This window comes from Mirounga leonina, unplaced genomic scaffold, assembly GCF_011800145.1.
Source record: "Mirounga leonina isolate KUSES-001 unplaced genomic scaffold, KU_Mleo_1.0 Mir_168, whole genome shotgun sequence".
NCBI classification, from domain to species: domain Eukaryota; kingdom Metazoa; phylum Chordata; class Mammalia; order Carnivora; family Phocidae; genus Mirounga; species Mirounga leonina.
The window spans coordinates 12,560,368-12,583,547 of record NW_023270426.1 but is presented as its reverse complement, the minus strand read 5'-3'; the positions used below and the strand labels follow the sequence as shown (position 1 = coordinate 12,583,547).

At 39.3% G+C, this 23,180-nt stretch overlaps 1 protein-coding gene across 1 annotated transcript in view; it reads right to left on the bottom strand.

Moving 5' to 3' along the window:
* The window catches only part of MEGF10 (multiple EGF like domains 10), a 211,988-nt gene extending 209,752 nt beyond the window's left edge, over positions 1 to 2,236 (bottom strand). The window contains exons 1-2 of the mRNA XM_035014032.1: positions 2,045 to 2,236; positions 1,346 to 1,708 (exon numbers count right to left, since the gene is read on the bottom strand). Of these exons, the coding sequence (XP_034869923.1) occupies positions 1,346 to 1,416 (71 nt within the window). The 5' untranslated portion in view covers positions 1,417 to 1,708; positions 2,045 to 2,236. The remainder of the gene's footprint in view (positions 1 to 1,345; positions 1,709 to 2,044) is intronic.
* Positions 2,237 to 23,180: the final 20,944 nt, after the last annotated feature.

Genomic DNA, 23,180 nt, shown 5'->3' with positions numbered 1-23,180 from the left:
TATGAAAGCAAACAGAAGCCAAGTGACTTAACCCATTTTTCAAGGAGCATTATGACAATAATGTTTCTATATTATCAAAGGGGATCACATCAACTTAAGAACTGAAATTAGCCTCAGTTAAGGGGGAAAAAAAAAAAGACCTGGATTCAGAGCTACAGGAGATAATCGCCTATCCTTTTTAACATAAGTATGATGGAATTCAATAAAGACAAAAATTCTAAATATTTTTTAGTGGAAAAAACTATTTTAAAAAGTGTGTATTAAAAATATGCATCAGTACCGAGATCCGACTATGGACACCATGGTAAGCAAAACAAATACATGAGAGAGCTTGCAACTGAGTGAGAACGGAAAGCATTAAATCAATCACAGAGAACTGTCATTCCTGTTGGGGTAAATATTACCAGAGAAATGTGCCTACTGCCCTAGAAGCCCATACTGGGGCTTTACTCTAAGCAGATAGACCAGGAAAGGATTTCACAAAGAATTGATGCTTGAAGAATTGAATACGCACTAAGTAAGTAAAGAGGGAAAAGAGCATTCCAGTGAGAGGGAGGAGCCACAGGTGTAGAGAAGAATGGGATAGGAAGCAGAGATCTGAAAGAGACCTGAGCCAGGACCCAAGGACAGGAGGTGGAGTGTAGGAGGCCCAGGTTGTACGCAAGTGGGCAGTTTCCTGTGAAAATGGTGGGCAGACTTTGAAGGGTTTTTAGTGGGCCTTGTTAAGATCCAAAAAAAAGAAATCACTTTGGCTTCAAGCTGGATAAGAAATGAGTGGGGTGGGGTGGCGGGAGTGGAGTCAGGATCCAGGCAAGGGGAAATGGTAGCTGCGGGATGGGAGTAGGGGTGAGGGCAAGTTACAGAAAAGTAGAGAATCTTCATGGCAGCTTATCCTCATCCTTTCTTGAGAATCAGCATCATGAAATGTGACTGAATCTTTCTGTTTTTCACAACTCTGCATTAGGGAAAATTCCAAACATATGAAAAAGTAGAATAACATAACGCACTTGACACCAAGCTTCCAGTGTGTCCAACTCGAGGCGAATCTTGTTTAATCTATATGTATCTCCACTTACTTCCCCATTCCTACATCCAGTTTTTAAAAAATTGATCAACATATCAAACCCTCCAAAAAGTTTTGAGAATAGTACAATAATCACCAATTTGTCATTCAGGTAGATTCCCTAACTGTTAACATTTTATTAACCTGTCTCTATGTGTGGATATGTGTGTATTTATACACACACATCAGATCTATCTCCTAAGAGCAATGGCATTCTCTTACACAATCACCACAGTCAGGAGACTTAACATCATCTAATACGCGATCCATATTCACAATTACCTGTTTGTCTCAACAATGTCCTCTACAGCTGCTTTTCCTCCTGATCCAAAACCCAGGCGAGGTCCACGCATTGCATTTCATTGACCTGTCTCTTTAGTCTCCATCAATCTTCAAGAGCTCCTCGGCCTTTCTGTCATTCCGATGCCTTTGAAGAGTGCAGGCCAGCTCCTGTGCAGGGTGTCCTTAAACGTGTGCTTGCCTGATTGTTTCCTCAAGATTAGATTCAGGTGAAACATGTTGGCAGTACCTGCACATAGACAATGTTGTGTCCTTCTCTATGTGTCACATCAGGAGCCGTATGATGTCAGCTGTACCGTTACTAATGATGATTCTTTCAGCTTTTCCACAGGTTGAATTCATATCCTGTAGACATAATCCATTACTGAGGAAACCAGACAAGGACTGCAAAATATAATTTCTATTTCCCCACAAGCCATCTTAATGTCAAGAGACATTAACACAGGTCATTTATAAGATAAAGCTTTGTCGGTTTTATTCACAAAAGGTGCACATAGATCATAAATAGACAGTGACAGGGAAGGAATATCCTGCAGCGATTAGAGGAAATTGGCATACTTGGGAATTAGCATCGTGAGAAGAAGTAAAGCATGGGGTGCAGTGAAGCCCATAGCCTCATGAGCCAAACTATAGGGGACATCAACCGACTCTACCCTACCTGTGTGACCTTGGGTGAGTTACCTTGATTGTCTCTGCTTGCACATCTGTAACATGGGAAGTCATAGAACTCATCTTACATGAGCACTGAGCTGCTACACACATCTGGAACACAACAAGGTGTGAGGATGATGATGATGATGCTTCCAGTGAAGGACCACTGGCCTCCATGTGTTGACTAAAGGAAGACACCAGGTCTTCTTTATAAAAAATATTATCTGAGGGGCACCTGGGTGGCTCAGTCAGTTAGGCATCTGCCTTTGGCTCAGGTCATGATCTCAGGGTCCTGGGATCAAGCCCCACATCGGGGTCCCTGCTTAGCGGGAAGTCTACTTCTCCCTCTCCCTCTGCCCCTACACCCCACACACTCATATGCTCACTCTCTCTCTCTCAAATAAGTAAAATCTTAAAAAATATATATTATCTGAAATTTGGACCCTGTTAGTAATATAACCTGGTAAAATGTAATAATGTTTGCATAAAATCACAAACATCATCATCAATGAGAACTACTCAGTACAGAAGAGTTTTGATTTAACGATCAGATGACAAATGTTAACATTTCTCAAAACATAAGCAATAATCTTAACAATAAAATGTGTCCAATCTCATTTCCTGTGGAGGATCTGATTACCTTCTGTTCCTTAGTGATGTATATGTGACCTGTGTCTGGTGTGAAAGCACATATAAATACTGACATTCCACAGCAAGATCTAAATCACATACAGAAAAGGGCCCTCAGAGATCTACTCAAGAATCTAGTCTAGTCTTAAGATCACTCATAAATCTTAAAATTGCAACTTGTTTATCAAATTTCAAAGTTATTTTTCTGATTAGGCAATTCAACCACAGTATCTTTACTTCACCATCTTGTTTATGTATATTTGTGTGCATGGTGGTGCTGGTCCTGGCAGCCCTAGGCATTCTCCCTGATCTTATCCCATTACCCTTTTTTGAAAAAATTACTTTATTTTCCCTATAGTATTTTCACTGCTAGTCATTCATGGCTTAATTTTTTTTTTAAAGATTTTATTTATTTATTTGACAGAGACAGAGATAGCGAGAGCAGGAACACAAGCAGCGGGAGTGGGAGAGGGAGAAGCAGGCTTCCCCTCGAGGAGGGAGGCCGATGTGGGACTCGATCCCAGGACCCTGGGATCATGACCTGAGCCGAAGGCAGACGCTTAATGACTGAGCCACCCAGGCACCCCATGGCTTAATTTTTAATATACTTTTTTCTTTTTAGATATTTATATTTTAGATATATATATTTAGATATTTAGATATTTATATTATCAAATAGGACAAAAGAGTTATCCTTAACTTTGTATTTTTAGGATTTGAGTTTCTCCTAAAATGTGTGATCATAGTAGAGATCTTTTTTTCCTTACCAAGTAATGTAGAAAAAAATTAAAACTTCTAAAAGTTAAGTGACTTGAGTTGCTATTATTTTAAGAAAAAGGAGATCAACTGACCTATATCAACACTTTCAAACAGAGAAATTTTTTAAATTTTTTTAATTTAAATTCAATTAATTAATATATAATGTATTAATAGTTTCAGATGTAGAGTTCAGTGATTCATTAGTCTTATATAATACCCAGTACTCGTGATATCACGTGCCCTCCTTAATGCCCAACCCTCCACTCCCCTCCCCTCCAGCAACCCTCAGTTTGTTTCCTATGATTAAGAGTCTCTTATGGTTTATCTCCCTCTCTGATTTCCTCTTGTTTTATTTTTCCCTCTCTTCCCCTATGATCCTCTGTTTTGTTTCTTATATTCCACATATGAGTGAGATCATAAGATAATTGTCTTTCTCTGATTGGCTTATTTCACTTAGCATAATACCCTCTAGTTCCATCCATGTCGTTGCAAATGGCAAGATTTCATGCTTTTTGATGGCTGAGTAATATTCCATTGTGTATATATACCACATCTTCTTCATCCATTCATCTGTCATTGGACATCTGGGCTCTTTCCATAGTTTGGCTCTTGTGGACATCGCTATTACAAACATTGGGTTGCAGGTGCCCCTTCGGATCACATTTGTGTCTTTGGGGTAAATACCTGGTAGTGCAATTGCTGGGTCTTAGGGTAGCTCTATTTTCAACTTTTTGAGGAAACTCCATACTGTGAGAAAATAAAATTTTAAAAAAGTAATACAATATTTACTTTGGTACCATATTATAGCTTGTTCTGAAGACAAGGTAGGGTAGAAACATCTAGAGAAAACAGAAAGAGAGGAAGGCAGCGGGGAGAAGTAAGGAGAGGCAAAGGGACAGAACCAATATTGCTGACGCCTGATTCTCCAAATCTCCCCCTACCTAGGGTTTACTGCTTCCATCCCCCTATTCCCTCCATCACTCTCAGGCCTGCTTCCCTAAACAGCCCCCTCTGACCTTCCCCCTGCTCAAAAATCCAGACTTACTTCTCCAACTCAGTCTACCTACCTACACCCCAAACATACGCTAAAGGTTTTCTTCTTTTTCTTCTTGTCTTTTATTTTTCAACTGTTTTCCTCCATTTGTCAAAGTTCACTTTTATCCCAGGCATTGATTTTACAGTCATGAAACCCAGATGTACAAACATAAAACTCCCTTTATTTCTTCAAAACTGACAAAGCTCACAAGCCCCCATTTCCACAGATGGAAGAATACCTAACTTTGCCCATTTAAGGAAAACTCGGATACTTCTGAGTCTTGTTGGGTAAATACACTGTTGATGTGACATTCACACTCATTTCCTTCTGTTCTTTCCATCAATCCTCTAAATTTGGAGGCTGGGGATAATAATTATAAGGATGGAACAGCATTTGCTACAGAGAAGAGGGAGCTCAGCCTAGAGGAGAAGACATCAAAATTAGTCAAATAAGTGCCCAGTTACAATCCAGACGAATTTCTTAAAAATGTTATGGGAGCACAGAGTGAATTTAAAGAAGCACAGAGGGGCAGACAGAAGCATTAACTCAGCCAGAAGGGGCCACAGACATCTTCTGAGAGGAAGCGCATTTTAAGTTTCATCTTCAAGGGTGAGTAGGAGTTAGTTGGTTTAAGAGGATTGGAAAGGAAGTGTCAGGGCACATGAGCTAAGGCATGGAATCACGGGAGAGTCTGACATGCGTGGGAGATGAAACAGCTCTATAATGGCTGGAGCACAGCAACTGTTCAGGAGAGCGGGTAAGAGAGGAGTCGAGAGAGATAAACAGACCGTATGTCAAGCCAAGGAACTGGGATCGTACCCTCTAGCCCTGGAGTCGGCACACGAGACAGGAAGTCCCAATCAGCCGGCTGCTGGTTTTGTAAACGATGTGTTATTGGACACAGCGACACTCATCTGTTCACATATTATCTGTTGCTGCTCTCCTGCTACCATATGAGAGTTAAGTAGTTTTGACAAACTGTACAACCACCAATCCCTAAAGTATTTACTATCCAGCCCTTTACATGAAAAGTTCACTGACCCTGCTCTAGACCACCTGAGTGGTAAACCCGCCCTCTTTAAGAGTATGCATAGACCTGAAGTAGCATTTGGATAGCTTTAGCATATTACTATTTAGATTTGTACAAAACTAAAACTATGTGTGAGCATCTTACGTCTACAGCTCTTATGCAAGTATAAACATCTATACATTAAACTTAAACTAACAAAAACAACAACACTCAAATCAATGATATTCAATGTGACCGATGATACCAATGATGTGGAAACAGATTTCCACCCCTAACATCGGACTCACTGTCCCAGTACAGGTTTTTTTGAATTCAGCAACTTATACCTTTGGGGGCATGGTTTCACATATTTAAACTAAGGTAAAACCTTTGTTAAAATAACAAAAGACAGTGACTTCGTTGAACTTTATAAGTCCCGAATGAATGCCTCGTATTGGAAGACAAAATCCCTCTGCCCTCTTTTTTGGGGGGTAGGCTATTGATAATTATAGTAATGCCTTGTTGGTACCATTAAAACACAAATGCCTGGGCAGGCACGGAAATCAATTGTCAGCACTCACTTCTAAGGCAGCCATTCAGGTGATACACAATTGCTTAGATTTTTTAAATGTCATCTAAATGAAAGCACACTAAATGTGAAAATATCACAGAGAGCTGCACATCCTGGATGGCACGCAAAGCTGCTCACAAAGTGAAATCTAACATAAGATACTTACTGTGGCAACAACAAAATAGCTAAAAACAGCTAGTCCAAACCGGGTGAGCCCAAGATGTGGCAGGGACAAAGAGGGAAGAGGACAGATAGGAGAATATGCAGTGTACCACCTGGACAAGATTCTAACATGAGATGGTTGTGGGAAGGAAGGATGTGAAGCGGGATTCAGGAAAGACTCCCAGGTTTCTGACCTGGGCAGGTACACTCACTGAGGTGAGCAACACAGAAGAGGGAAAAAGTTAGGGAGGGAAAGACATTGAGTTTATTTGGGTGAAGGTTCCCAGGAGACTAAATCTTAAACCCGAATGAAGGTAGATACATTTGACTGTAGAGTCACGAGTGAAGACTGACTCCAATATCAAGATTTGGGAGCTGGAAAGAAACATGGTTGAAATATCCACATAGAGAAGTAGAAAATGAGAGTTGGAAAGGTACTAAAAGATGCTTAATCAACAACTGACCATCAGAGACAGCTGTATAAATAACTACACATATGTACCCACAAATATACTCAATTCAGGATGATCTATGCTAACGGAATGAAACTGTAACATGTATCATAGGAAATACCAGTACAAAAATCACTTATATGCCTTTGGATGGGTACACAGAAGAGAGACGGGTTTGTAGAAGGTTTACTTTTGTTTGCTAAAGCTTGGTTTGTTCTCCCAGAAGGCACACTAACTTGAATAAAATGCCAAAATGGTAATGGAATGTGGTACTCACTGCTCAGTGCCTACTCAATTTCCATTCTCCTTTCTTCTTTACTAACAGAACCTTGATTTTTGTCAGGGTGGCAATGAGCACAGGTGAGAGCTACAATTCCCAGCCTCCCTTGCATCTATGAATGGCCATGTAACACAGTTCAGGCCAATGAAATATAAGTGAAAGTCACCAGATGGAACCTGTGGGAAGTCCCTTTTTTTTTTTTTTTTTTAAGATTTTATTTGACAGAGAGAGAGAGAGACAGCGAGAGAGGGAACACAAGCAGGGGGAGTGGGAGAGGGAGAAGCAGGCTTCCTGCAGAGCAGGGAGCCCGATGTGGGGCTCGATCCCAGGACCCTGGGATCATGACCTGAGCCGAAGGCAGACGCTTAACGACTGAGCCACCCGGGTGCCCCGTGGGAAGTCCCTTTAAAAGGCAGGTAGACTCAGATGACTAGATCCTTTGTCCTTACCCTTCTTCCTGCCTGGATTCATAATGTTACAGGGGAAGCAACCATATTATGACCTTGATGTCCCAAGAACAGGGTAAGGATTAGTGAGTAGAAACACAGGAGGGGTCCTAGGGGCTTCATGGAGCCCTGGTCTCAGCCTAGACCTCCAACTTCCAAATGTAAGAATAATCAAACCTCTAATTTTTTAAATCACTGTTTTCTGGATTCCTGTTCCTTGAGACCCAGTACAATTTGAACTTACTAGAAACATAAAATAGCAAGAACAGTTTTAAAGTATGCTTTAATCCTTTCCATTTTGAAATCAGGTAAGATCATTTTTATTTTCAAGGCAAATGTGAAAATAAAAAAATATTATTACCCCTTATGTGAAATCCATGAAAAATGCTGAGATGAAGGAACTGCTTACCAAAAGCTACTTTCTCTTCTCAGGAATTGCTTCCTTAGCCTTTCATGCTCTCCTGCTGTCACTGCTGCTTTGGAATTTGCTGTTATGTGTAATAGGACTCCATCACAAATGTTTGTGGAAGAATCAAGAAAGACTCACTGGTGATCTTGGCACAGACCACAGTCAAGACTCAATCTCTGATCTCCTTCCCACGTTCCCCATCCTGTGTTCAGGCTCTCTTCTTCCTACTTATCCACTCTCCTGACTCTACTAGCTGTTGGGTGGCAAACTTTGTGTTCTCCGTCTCTCGAGTGTGTCACAAACTTTAAATATTAAAGGCTAGGGAAGGAAGGAACTCTGACCTAAGAATCAAGAAGCCCGAGTTTATTTGGTCATTTATTCATTCCACAAATAGGTTTAACTTAAGCATTTTCTACGTTTCAGGCACTGGGTTAAGCCTTAGAAACCAGGGATGAACAAGGCAGGAAATTCCTGGTCTTCAAGATGCTTATATTCTAATGGAGAAAAACGATAAATTCACAGATAACCGGAAAAATTACAGATACTGAAAAATGCTGTGAGGAAAAGACATGGGGAAGTGTGGCAGATAGTACTTGGGGTATGGCTTTCAGGGAAGTCTTTTCTGATATGTAAGCAGACCTGAGGAAGTGAAGGTACTGGCCAGATTCCAAGGAAGAGCATTTCAGCCATCTCATCCTGAGATGAGAAAGTTTCCTATGTCCAAGGCAAAGAAAGGAGGCCACAGTAGCCAGAGACAGTCTGCAGGATGGAGAGTGACCCTAAGTGAGGCCAGTAAAAAAAGATTAGCTCATGGAGGGCCTCATAGCCACAGTGAGGAGATTAGATGTCAATCTAAGAGTACAGGAAGTATTTGATGCACTTTAAGCACAGGGGTGACAGACTCTTTTTTTTTTTTAATCACTATGGCTAATGGGTAGAATGTGGAATTAAAAATATTGATGAGGAGACTAGTGTATAAATTCAGGAGAGAAAAGGGGAAGGATGGATACTTTAGAGATGGATCCCATATGTGAGGGGAGAGTCACCAAGATGGCACCCAGGTTTTTGGCTAGAAGGCTTGAATAGATGGTGGCTCCCCTTAGTGAGATGGGAAAGTGTTCCGAGCATACCATGCCTGACCCTGGGCAATGCTGTCTCTTCACCTTAGAAATGCAGATATTGAACAAGATAGAATAGACAGCCTCAGATAGTTCTTCAGCACTACGGTATCATAGTTCACTTGGGTAATTAGAACATGATATACTTTTCTTGCTTCCAATTAGGGGAATAATACAAACTTTGGAGTAACAGAGGATGGGGACTCCATTAAGCAGCCAGAATGCTCCACAAAACCATGTGACTTTGGCAAAGAGATTCTCTGGGCCTCAGTCTCCTTGTCTGCACAATGGGATTATAAAACTGACTTTGCTGGGCACTGTCAGGGACAAGAAATATCATTATGTAAGACAGCTAGAATATACTAGTGTGCAGGTAATCACACGTTCTCCTTTCCTGGAAGATGCAACACTTGGTCCTTCTCTTCTTTCAGTCCCTTCACTTTGTGAATCTCTTGACTCAGGGATTTTCTTTTTCTGAGGGTGAAGCATCTCCAACACGGGGGATTCTCAGAGCAGAATTTCACATGTGTCCCTTTCTGTGATAGCCACTCAGCCCTGGACCTCTGTGACTTCTCACCTGGAAGGTGGGCATTGCCAGAGGAGGGCAACAGAGCCAACTCCAAGCCTGTGGGCTCCAGGTTACCAACCCTAGAGTTTCGAGCTTAACTTGGACGTATTCGCCTTTCCCTGCCCTCTAGCTCACCCGCTCCCTGATGAATGGGACTTTGAGAACTGGGTCTGAGAAGAAAGGGTGATGGAATGCTTCCGGCTGCTGGTGAAGGACCGCTCCTGCCTTGACCCGCCAGCCATCGGCCGTCTTGCGGCTGCTGGCCCTATTGCCTGACACTCAGGGAATGAGATGGGCATGCGACAGGAAGGGAGATGATGGGCTTATGTGCTGCCCACAACACAATTTTAGTTAACAAAAGCGAAAATGTTAACCACCATAAAAATTCACTAATGAATAAGCCCCGTCCTTTTTTAAGGACGCCTTTCTTTCTTTTTCTTTTTCTTTCTTTTTTTTTTTTTAACTTCTCTCTTTGTCCATTTTTTTCCTTTCAGGAAAAAGCCCAAATAATAGAATCCCCCAAACAGCATGTTTTTCAAAGATTTCTTGTTCCCAGATGGTTAAGCGTCTGCCTTCTGCTCAGGTCATGATCCCAGGGTCCTGAGATGGAGCCCCACATCGGGCTCCCTGCTCAGTGGGGAGTCTTCTTCTCCCTCTCCCTCTGCCCCTGCTCATGTTCCCTCTCTTGCTGTGTCTCTGTCTGTCAAATAAATAAAATCTTTAAAAAAAAAAAAAAAAAGCTTTTTTTTCCAGACAGAAAGCAGGCTTCTTGCCGTCATTTCTGCTGTGGCAGCTGGAGGGCGGTACAACTCTCTATCTTTCTCTGTCTCCCCTCCCGAAGCCTCGCATTTCCTTCCATCCCACTCTGGGCTAAGCTCAGAGGGGAAGAGACACAATGGAGGGAAATGTGCACACATGGCCCCGCAGCAGCAGGGGGGGTGGGGGGGTGGGAATGACTTGAAAAGAAACAAGCAACATCAAGTTCACAGATCACACATCCTGGTCCTCTTGCTTCCTCCTCACTCACGCAGCATTAGCTGCCTTCACACCCTTGGGACACAGGCTTCCCCTGGCCTCAGCCTGTTCTACGCCTGGTCTACGTCTTCTCCCTACACCCCATTCTTCAAATTCTTTACACGTGAGCTCAGCCTGGCCTCGCCCTTGCACGCTTACACACAAACTCACTCAGCACCTCCCTGTCTTTCCACATCTGCAGCTCAGAGCTGGCCCCCAGATCTTGTGAGCCGGGAATGGGAGGTGGCAACTGTGCCCTGACAAGGTCTCCGTGTGTGACAAGAAGGCAGATTGTGAGGCAGAGCCTGATTGCAGAGAGGCTGGCTGCTGGAAAGCTGCCCAGCCCCGCAGGCAGGGAGGGCATAACCGGAGACTGACCCGAGAGACCACTGGCAGGCGCGGACCCAGCCCGATGCATGAGTGCTCACGGTACCACCACAGGTCACAGAAGACTGCTGGTTTTTGTGGGCAGGGCCAGGCATGGAACTGGAGCAGGGGGAAAGGGAAGCCACAATAACAGAGTCTGACATTTGCAGTGAGCTTTGTGCTTTCCAAAACTGAGGCACCTCTGTGTACCTGTTACTTCATGTAAGACTAGCCTTTGTGACGATCCCCTCTTGAGAGGTGAGAAACTGAGCCCGTGTGAGGGGTAAACAGACTGTTCTCATCAGACAGATGGTCATGACAGAGCTGGGTTAGATTCCACTGCTGGGGTGAGGGCTTTACCCAAAACGTCATTGACCTGCATCATGTAGGATAGCATCTCTGATAGGGCTTTGCAAGGTAAACATTGGATTTCTCACCGTCTCAAATATCAAACACATTAGGCCCCTACTATGGCCCTTTAATATGTCCAGGTACTCCAGGGAAGGACAAGGAAAGAGATGAGCACTAAGGCCCCATAGAAAAACAGGTGATCAACAGGAGGGCCTGACCAACCTTCCCCTCTACAGAACATGCTGGGCACCAACCTCTCACAAGAGGTGTCAAAGCTGGGATGGCCTCCCTCTCTTCCATTCCCTCCTCATTGAATACAGAGTCCTTATTGACAGAATGTTATAACTGCATGAGCCCATGGTGAGGAGACTGCAGACCATCCACTAGAAAAATTTGTTGGCAGGAAGATTCTTTCTCTGCAACTCAAACACAGAACATTTTTAATACCGTTCCCCTTCTCCGATCCCTATAATTTTAAGGAAGAGAAAGAAAAGACCAAAAATCAAAGATAGCTCAGTGGTAATCTATGGTTTAGAATGAGCTTTGTTTTTGTTTTTAAATTAACTCTCCTTTTTCTAAAGGCCCCCACCCCTAAAAAAAGTAGTGGAAATCAAGGCGAGGCATTGCAGATCCTGTATTTTTATATTCACTCTAGTAGATTTCAATACAATGTTTTGACTCCCTTTTAAATTTCTTTATGACCTAGATCAAGCTGCCCTGTTTCAGGTTCCACATGAGTAAAAATTAAATTGTAGCTTCCATCTATATCACAAACATGTTATGTGGGCTGGTGAAGTAACCTACTCTAAGGCCATATTTATAGTATGGCTAACACTAAACTCTACTTCTCTAAGATGCCAATACCTAAACATCTTTGGTGTACTTCTTGAAACTGAGTCTGTTCATTTTTCTTTTAATTATGATTTTATTTCCTTTTACTTAAAGATAAATCAATAAATGACTAATGTCGCAAGCCAAAGTATATGCTAACAGGAATGTGAGTCATGAAGCCTGTTCACTGATACAGATCACATTTCTTGTACCCGAAATGTTTCATCTGAGAAGACATTCAAGTAATTTGACTCCTTGCTGACCTCTCATATATACCATAGATTCCTATGAATCGGTCTTTCAAAGACTTGCACTTCAAAATGGAGCACCAAGCCTATGTGTTTACTTCTACTCCCTCATGGAATTCACACAGCATGTATCATAAAGAAATACGGCTGGAATAGAGTTATGACACCATTGTGAGTAGGGGGAAGAATAGCAGTGAGAAATATATTTTGATTAATTTCTTGGCCAACAAGGAAGAAGAAGGGACCGTAGTACTGGATAAACCAGAATGAAGGAAGCTGAGACCCAGAACACAACTGCAAGAAGGCTACCACGGAGGTGGGAGCCATTCTTTGTGGCAGGGTCCTAGGAGCCCCTAAATGTGTAGATGACAAGAAACAGGAGGAGAAATAGGATGCCAAGCAGTCATTAATGTAATTAATTAAAGGACTATTTATGAAATATCGGGTCAAGGTAGCACCTCCCACCCCATTCTGATCCCTTTGCATCAAAACAGCTAGATACTATGGAATTTGAGCTGAAGAAATGCTGGTTGCCCACTCCAGATTCACATGCCCTAAACGAAGACCTTTCTGTCAGCGTGTCTGACCCACAAAGCTCACAGTCCGACCACTGGTTCTGCTGGTTAGTAGAGACACTTGTAAGAGAAGGAGAACCACATAGCAGCAGGGGAAAGCAATAACAGTAATCCATAGGACTGAGGCTTACTAACACTCAAAGAAATCCAAAGCCAAGGGAAATTTTTGGATCAATGAAACTATTCTCTATCTTGATTATGATGGTAGAAACAAGACTGTATATACTTACCAAAACTCATCAAACTAAATATCTTTGAAGGGTGAATCTTGCTAAATGTAAATTATACCCCCAAAAAACCTAACCCTAAAAAAAAAAAAAGAAGAAGAAGCACAAGCCCATGAAAGGAAAGAAGGCTGAAGTTGTTGACATATGACTTGATCTGAAACTATCTTGGACAATTTATCAACTTGTCTAACAGCACAGAGTTGTGACAAATGGAAGGACTGGCTCCATCTTAGCCAAGGCAGTAAACCCGTCTGATTAACTCAGAAACAGAAGGGAGAGAAAGTCCTATGTAAACCAAGTACCAGACAGTCCAAGGAACCTTATTTTATTTAATTCACAACACAGTGCTAGTACTGTTTGGGGATGTCTTACATCAGTGTAAGACATCTAGATAGATGCTCAATAAATAGGAACTAAAGGTCATGTAAACAAAAACAAAAGAGGCTTCGTATAAAAAAGGAACATACAAAAATAAGAAAGAATTCTGTAAATTTAAAATGTGCTTGCTAAAGATTTTTATATGTAATAAAATATTGAAAAATAAAATAAAGGAAATCTTTTTAAATGTTCAACAAAAAGAAAGAAATCAAGGATTTGGGGGAAAAAGTTAAAATCATAGGGGATCAATATAAAAAGTCCTACAACCCTGCTAACAAATCTGAAGGACAGAACTAAGAAAACATATGGTGAAAAATAATTAAAGAAAGAGTAGTTGATAAGTAAAAACAATAAAATGTGGATTATACATAAATATATTATCTGGCCATAAAAAGAAATAGGGTACTGATATATGTTTCCATATGGATGAATCTTGAAAACATTCTACTAAGTGAAAGAAAACCATCAAAAAAGACCATATATTGTATGATTCCATTTATATGAAATATCCAGAATACAGAGAGTCATAGAAACATAAAGTAGATTGGTGGTTGTCATGGGATGGGGGAAGGATGAATGGGGAATGATGGATAATGGGTATGAGGTTTCTTTTCAGGATGATGTAAATATTCTAAACTAGATAGTGGTTATGATTGCATATCTTTGTAAATATGCAAAAAACCACTTAAATGTGCTTTAAAACAGTGAATCCTATGGCATGTGAATTAGACATAATTTTTAAAAAAGAAATAGTAAAAAAAATCCCAGAACTCAAAAAAAAAATTGGGATTTAAGTGAATATTAAGTAGAGCAAATATATAAATGCTCAGTCCCAAAACTGTCTTAGAGAATTGAACACCAGAAGGAAAAAAAAATAAAAATAAAAATAAAAATAAATCAAGAAAAAGTTATTTACAGAAAAACAAATAAAATTGTCAAACTTTTCATCTGCAATACTGCCAGAAGACAATGGAACAACAGCTTTTCATAGTTCTGCAAGAATATGTTATTGACAAAATTAGAATAGGAAGTCAGACACCTATGAGAGTATCTTCCAGAAGAGTACTTTCCATTGAACAAATAGTATGATTAATAAGTTGATATATAAGAGTTTAAAGTAATTATCATAATTCAGTAATGGTCTCTGACCTCAGGAGAAAAATGAATGAACACAGTAAGAACTTTAACACAGAGATAGGAAATATAAAAAAGAGACAGAGTTTAAAAAGGTAACAAATAAAATGAAAAAACACTAGAAGGAATCAATAGATAAAATAATGGAGAAAAATGGATCAGTAATCGGAAAACAAGATCCTAGAAATAATCAAATCAGAAAAGCAAAAAGAAAAAGGAATTTTAAAAAGCAAGGACAGCTTAGGGGACCTCTAGAACATCAAGCATACTAACATTCACATTATAGGGATCCCAGAAGAAGAAAAGATAGAAAGGAACAAAAAAACCTGCTTGAAGAAATAGTGGCTAAAATCTTTCCCTAACCTGGTGAAGGAAACAGACATCCAAATCTTAAAAGCAAAGAGAATCCTGGGCTACCTGGGTGGCTCAGTCAGTTAAGTGTCTGCCTTTGGCTCAGGTCATGATCCCAGGACCCTGGTACCCGAACCCCATTCAGACTCCCTGCTCAGTGGAGAGTCTGCTTCTCCTTCTCCCTCTCCCCATTCATGCTTTCTCTCTTATTCTCTCTCTGTGTCTCTCTCTTAAATCAATAAAATTTTTAAAAATTTAATAAAAAAGAAGCAAAGAGAATCCCAAGATAAACCCAAACATACCCACACCAAGACACATTATAATAAAGTGTCAACAGTTAAAGATAAAGAAAGAATCTTAAAAACAGCAAGAGAAAAACAGCCAGTTATATACAAGGGAACTCCCCATAAGACTATCAGCTGGTTTTTCAGCAGGAACTGCAGACCAGAAGAGAGTGGCATATTTTCAAAGTGATGAAAGGAAGAAACTTATAAGCAAGAATATTCTACTCAGCAAGATTATAACTCAGAATTGAAGGAGAAATAAACAGTATCCTAGACAAGCAAAAGCTTAAGAAGTTCATCAATACCAAATCGGCATTATAAGACATGTTAAAAGCACTTCGTTAAATGGATAAGACAAGGCCATAATTAGAAATAAGAAAATTATGAAAAAAATCTCAGTGGTAAAGCTACCTATATAGTAAATGTATTGGATCAACCACCTGTAGCCAGTATGCAAGCTAAAAGACAAAGTAGTAAAATCATCTAGACCTACAATAATTAGTCAAGGAATACACAAACTAATAAGAAGTAAAATATGATCTTAAAAACATAAAATGTGGGGGAGAACAAATATAGTGCTTTTAGAAGATGCTTGAATTTAAGTGAACATCAATTTATGACAGACTGCTATATACATAGGAAGTTATATATGAACCTCATGGTAACCTCAAACCCAATATCTGTAAGAGATACACATACACAAAAGAGAAAGGAATACAAACATAGCCCCCCAAAAAAGTCACCAAATCAAGGCAAGAGAGCAAGAGAAGAAGAAACGAACAGAGAACTACAAAAACAACCAGAAAACAACAAAATGACCATAAGTGCATATCTATCAATAATTTCTTTAAGTGCAAATAGACTGAAAGCTCCAATCAAAAAACACAGAGTGGCAGAATGGATAAAAAACAAAACAAAACAAAGCAGAAACATTTATTTGCTGCCTACAAGAGACTCACTTCAGAACTAGACACGAACAGACAGAAAATGAAAAGATGGGAAAAGATATTCCATGCAAATGGAAACAAAAAAGAAAGTTGGAGTCTCATACTGATATGAGACTCTAAAAACAGACTTTAAAACAAAGAGTTTAACAGGAGACAAAAAAGGACATTACATAATGATAAAGGGCTCAATCCAACAAGAGGATATAACACATATAAATATCTATGTACCCAACATAGAGGCTAAATACATCTAAATAATACAACTAAATACATCACACAAATATTAACAGACATAAAGGGAGAAATTGACAATAATACAATAATAGTAGGGGACTCTGACAACCCACTTACATCAATGAGCATATCATGCAGACAGAAAATCAATAAAGAAATATTGGACTTAAATAACACATTAGAACAGGTGAGCTTAACAGATATATACAAAGCATTCCAACCCCAAACAGCAGAATATACATTCTTTTCAAGTGCATATGGAACATTCTCCAACATAGATCATGTTAGGCCACAAACAACTTTCAATAAATTTAAGAAGACTGAAATCATATCAAGCACCTTTTCCAACTACAATGGTATGAAATTAGTTCAAGAGAAAACTGGAAAAAATATAAACACATGGAGGCTAACCAACATGCTATTAAAAAAACCAGAGGGCCAGTGCATCTGGGTGGCTCAGTCAGTTAAGCATCCGACTCTTCATTTCAGCTCAGGTCATGATCTCAGAATTGTGAGATGGAGCCCCACACCAGGCTGGGCTTGGAGTCTGCTTAAGATTCCCTCTCCCGCCTCCCCCCACACCTTCCCCGCTCTCTCTCTCTCAAAAAAAATAAATAAATAAAAATAAAAACCAAAGGGCCAATAAAAAGAAAACCAAAGAGGAAATTAAAAAAAAAATAACTTGGGGCGCCTGGGTGGCTCAGTCGTTAAGCGTCTGCCTTCGGCTCAGGTCATGATCCCAGGGTCCGGGGATCGAGCCCCACATCAGGCTCCCTGCTCAGCGGGAAGCCTGCTTCTCCCTCTCCCACTCCCCCTGCTTGTGTTCCCTCTCTCGCTGTGTCTCACATCTTAAAAAAAAAAATACCTTGAGACAAACGAAAATGGAAACATAACAGTCCAAAATCTATTAGACATAGCAAAAGCAGTTCATAGCAATACAGACTCACCAAAAAAACAAGAAACATCTCAAAGAAACAATCCAACCTTACACCTAAAGGAGCTAGAAAAAAGAACAAACAAAGCTAAAAGTTAATACAGGGAAGGAAATAATACAGATTAGAGTGGAAATAAATGAAAAAAGACCCCCTCCAAATGGAAAAGATCAATGAAAGTGAGACCTGGTTCTTTGAAAAGACACATAAAATTGATAAACCCATAGCCAGACTCATTAAAAAAACAAGAGAGAATCTAAATAAATAAAATCAGAAACAAAAGAGAAGTTCCAACGTATTGGTTATATTTCCTATCTCTGTACAGAAATACAAAGGATCTTAAAAGACTTTTATAATTACATGCCAAGAAATAGGACAACCTAGAAGAAATAGATAACTTCTTAGAAACATAGAGTCTTCCACAAATAAATCAAAAATAAATAGAAAATCTAGACAGACTGATAACACAACTAAATCAGTTTCACACATGCAAAAGTCTAAAGCCAGCCATTTTCACCAGTGAAATTCTACCAACCATTTAAAGAAAAATTAATACCTGTCCTTTTCAAACTATTCCAAAAAACTGAAGAAGAAACATTTCCAAATTCATTCAAGAGGACAGCATTACCCTGATAACAAAACCAAAGACTACACACATACACACGCAAATTACAGGCCAATATCCGTAATAAACATACATGCAAAAATCCTCAACAAAATATTAGCAAACCAAATCCAACAATACATTAAATGGACCCTATACCACGATTGAGTAGGATTTATGCCAGGGATATAAGGAAGTTTCACCATCTGCAAATCAATGTGATACAACACATTAAGAAAAAGAAGGATAAAAATCATATGATCATCTCAGTAGATGCAGAAAAAGCATGTGACAAAATTCAACATCCATTTATTACAAAAACTCTTAACAAAGTCCGTCTAGAAGGGACACAGCTCAACATAATAAGGCCATATATGACAAACACACAGCTAACATCATACTCAATGGTGAAAAGCTAAAAGCTATCCTTCTCAGATCAGAAACAAGGAAAAGATGTCCACTCTCACCACTTTTATTCAGCATACTATTGGAAGTCTCAGCCACAGCAATCAGAAAAGAAAAAGAAAGGCACCCAAACTGAAGAAGTAAAAATTTAACTATTTGCAGACAATATGATACTATATAAGAAAATCCTAAAGACTCCAAAAAAACCCTAAAAAATGAATTCAGTAAAGTTGCAGTATACAAAATTAATAAACAGAAATCTGTCACATTTCTATACACTAATAATAAACTATCAGAAATAGAAATTAAGGAAGTAATTCCATTTACAAGTGCATTAAAAAGAATAAAATACCTAGGAATAAATTTAGCCAAGGAGGTGAAATACTTGTACTCTGAAAACTGTAAGACAGTGATGAAAGAAATTAAAGATAACATAAACAAATGGAAATATATACTATGCTCATGGATTGACAGAATTAACATTGTTAAAATGTCCATACTACCCAAAGCAATCTACAGATTCGATGCAATCCCTATCACAATACCAATGGAATTTTTCATAGAACTACAGCAAACAATACTAAAATTTGCATGGAACCACAAAAGAGCCCAAATAGCGAAAGTGATCTTGAGGGAAAAACAAAACGAAACAAAACAAAAACCCAAAGCTGGAGGTATCAAGCTCCTTGGTTTTAAACTATACTACAAAGCCACAGTAATCAAAACGGTATGATACTGGCACAAAAACAGACACACAGATCAATGGAACAGGATAGAAAGCCCAGAAAAATCCCATACTTATATGATCAATTAATCTATGACAAAGGCAAAAATATACAAAGGAAAAAGATCATCTTTTCAGTAAATAGTGCTGGGACAACCACAAGCAAAAGAATGAAACTGGACAACTTTCTTACACCATATACAAAATTAAACTCAAAATGGATTAAAGACTTAAATGTAAGAGTAGAAACCATAAAACTCCTAGAAGAAAATACAGGTAATAAACTCTTAGACATACATCTTAGCAATATTTTTTTTTTATGTTTCCTTGGGCAAGGACAATAAAAGTAAAAATAAACAAACGGGACTACATCAAACTAAAATGCTTTTTCACAGCCAAGGAAACAATCAACAAAACGAAAAGGTAATAAAAGAAGGTATTTGCAGATGATATAACTGATAAAGTGTTAATATCCAAAATATATTAAGAACACACAATAGCGGGGCACCTGGGTGGCTCAGTCGTTAAGCGTCTGCCTTCGGCTCAGGTCATGATCCCAGGGTCCTGGGATCGAGCCCCGCATCGGGCTCCCTGCTCAGCGGGAAGCCTGCTTCTCCCTCTCCCACTCCCCCTGCTTGTGTTCCCTCTCTCGCTGTGTCTCTCTCTGTCAAATAAATAAAATCTTAAAAAAAAAAAAAAAAAAAGAACACACAACAGCAAAAAATAGCAAAAAAAACTCAATCCAATTAAAAAATGGGCAGAGGACCTGCATAGACATTTCTCCAAAGAAGACTTACAAATGGCCAAAAGACACATGAAAAATGTTCATCAGGGAAATGCAAATGAAAACCACCATGATGTATCACCTTATACATTTTAGAATGGCTAGTATCAAAAAGACAAGAAATAACAAGTGTTGGTAAGGATGTGGAAAAAAGGGAACCCTCATGAACTATTGGTGGTAATGCAAAATGGCACAGCCTCTCTAATCTTCCACTATGGAGGTTCCTCAAAAAAGTAAAAATAAAATTACCATATGATCCAGCAATTCCACTTTTAGATATTTATCCTAAAACACTAATTCAAAAAAATATATATGCACGCCTATGTTTACTGCAGCGTTATATATATATGTTATATATATATTTGAAATTCAGCCATACAAAAGAATGGGATCTTGCCATTCACAATAACATGGGTAGACCTACAGGGTATCATGCTAAGTGAAATAAGTCACACAAAGAAAGATAAATACCACATAATTTCACTTATATGTGGAATCTAAAAAACAAAACAAACAAAATGAAACAGAAATAGACTCATAGATATAGAAAACAATCTGGTGCTTGCCAGAGGGATGAGGGTGGGAGGATGGGAGAAAGAGGGAAAGGGGATTAAAAGGCACAAATTTCTAGTTATAAAACAAATAAGACGTGCTCGCTTTGGCAGCACATATACTAAAACAAATAAGACAAGGGGATGCAATATACAGCATAGGGAATATAGTTAATAATATTATAACAGCACTGTATGGTGACAGATGGTAGCTACATTTATCAGGGTGATCACTTTGTAATGTACATAAATGTTGACTGTCTATGTTGTACACCTGAAACTAAAAAAAGGGGGGGAAGTTATCTCAGTGGTATAATGTAAACATTTGTGTTTCCATTCTCCTCAAGAAAAAGGTAAAGCAATTAGCAACTTAGGATAAAAGAAAAACAAAAACAGTTGTTCAAGAAACCAATGTGGGGCACCTGGGTGGCTCAGTCGTTAAGCATCTGCCTTCGGCTCAGGTCATGATCCCAGGGTCCTGGGATAGGGGCCTGCATCGGGCTCCCTGCTCAGTGGGAAGCCTGCCTCTCCCTCTCCCTCTCCCACTCCCCCTGCTTGTGTTCCCTCTCTCGCTGTGTCTCTCTCTGCCAAATAAATAAATAAAATCTTTAAAAAAAGAGCAAGAAACCAATGTACAAATATGAACTAAAGTACAGCATAATTTTGAAGAATTTGAGTGTGAAGCAAGAGAATCCAATGCCTTCAACACGCTCCCTTGAATAGTTCAGTGACAGAACTGCATTCCCTTTTCTAGGGATTAAACCACTTCACTTTATTTTGCACTTAATAATACTTATATAGTAAAAATGTGAAAAGTGGCATTTATTGATTTAAAGCTACAAATGTAAACAATAGAGAAATGTAATAAATACGGGAGAGACTAGAAGTTGAAGATAAATTCTTCATCTTTCAGAATGGGGAGGCAATAGATATTGTCTAAACAGTATATTCAGAATACAAAAAATAGGCAAATTACTTTAAATTATAGTCATAACCATCAAGGACTAAAAACAGGAGTTACTAAAAGTGGAGTGGCTTCCTCTGAGGAAGGCACTGGGGGCTGGGATAATAGACGTTCACTTGTTATTTAATGCCTTTATATATTATTCAACGTTTTGTCCTACTACATACAAGTATGACTTTTATAAATTAACAAAATAAAGCAAGAACAATTCCCAAGCCTGCCAACCTAACTGGAATTGCTAGCGATATACAGAAAACATGACTAACAGTGGCTTAGATCATGACACCTGTTACTTGTTTCAAAAGAGATCCTGAGGTAGGTAGAGTGATTTGGTGGCTTGATGACATCAGAGAGAACCGAGCTCTTTCTATGTTTCTGTTCTACCATCCGCAGCACTGGCCATGGTCTCCACTCATGATCCCAACATGAGTTTTCTCACAACCACACCCAAAATTGAGAAGGAAATTAGCAGAGACACAAAGGACTAACTCCTACATGATAATCTGTTCTCGTTTCTTTTCCAGAAACCGCTATCCCTTCTTCCTCGAACCCATTCAACCTCTACTTCTCTTACATTTTATTGGCCAGAAATAGGTCACCTCCTTGCCCCTACATCAGTCCCGGGCAAAAGCACAGTTTACTTTTATTGGCTTATACCAATCTTATCTCATTACCTCAGACAGAGCCCATTGCTTCCTGAACAAAACCATCAGCGTTCTTTAACAAGGAAGAAGAGAGGATTGACTGTTAGATGGGCAAGAACAGGGTCTACTAGGCAACTGAACAATTAACTATTCTCCCTCGGTGAGGAGATGGCTGCCAATAGATCTGTCAGAATCACAAAATCTGGACTCCTTCATACAAAAGTCAAGAAATATAGTCATGAGTCCCTAGTCCTATGTTGATTTAATGTGTATTAATCTTTTGAGATAAAACCATTAGTCATGTGTTGGCATCCGCAAATTAACACTAGCTTCTGGGAAGAAACTGTTGAAAGAAAAAAAAAATCACATTACTGCATTTTTCAAAGGTTTAACATCAAAAATTTTTCAAGTGTAAAAACCCAGTCTGTTTGATACTGTTGAAATGATTAATTTTGCAAATAGCTACTAGAAACAAGCACGTCTGACAACCCAAAGAATTAGAAGAGGAGGCAAACACTTTCCTTTCTGAGTTAAAAAAAAAAAAAAATTTAGTCCCATCATTTCCATTTTCCCTCCCTTGTAGCATTTTATTGTCTCTGGCACATCTCTGAAGTCAAAGACTTTCCTGAAGATTCCATATATCAGACACTTATTGGCTTGTTTTTCAGCAACTCTATCATGGCTGATTTACTAATATATCCTATAGACTTTCTGTGAAATCTACACAGAGAAAGTCCATAGTGCCTCATAATTCCCACCTCTTTTAAGTTAAAGACTTAATGCATAGATAGGATCTGACATATGAGTGCTGCTCACCAGTTCACTATCAGAACAGGTCTGAATAATTAGCACCAGCAGCTCTTCTCTCCAGATATTAATCCCTTATATCATAAATGTCAAGCATAGCACAAAGATGCAACTGGAAAACCTCTGAAAGGAGGGGAGCCCATAAATCATGGAGGTTTCACTCTATTTTCCTTCCATTTTACTATCAGAAAATAAACCCAGGACGGTGAGATTTAAAATCTCGACCTCTTCTTATTTATTACACATCACTGTGCCTTCCCTGAAGCCGTACCCTGGAGGTAGGGCTCAGAGGAGGGAGACCGCTCAGCTGGGGAAGGAGCATGAAGCATTCAGGGGGTAAAAGAGGTCAGAAAGAAAACAAAACCTCACAG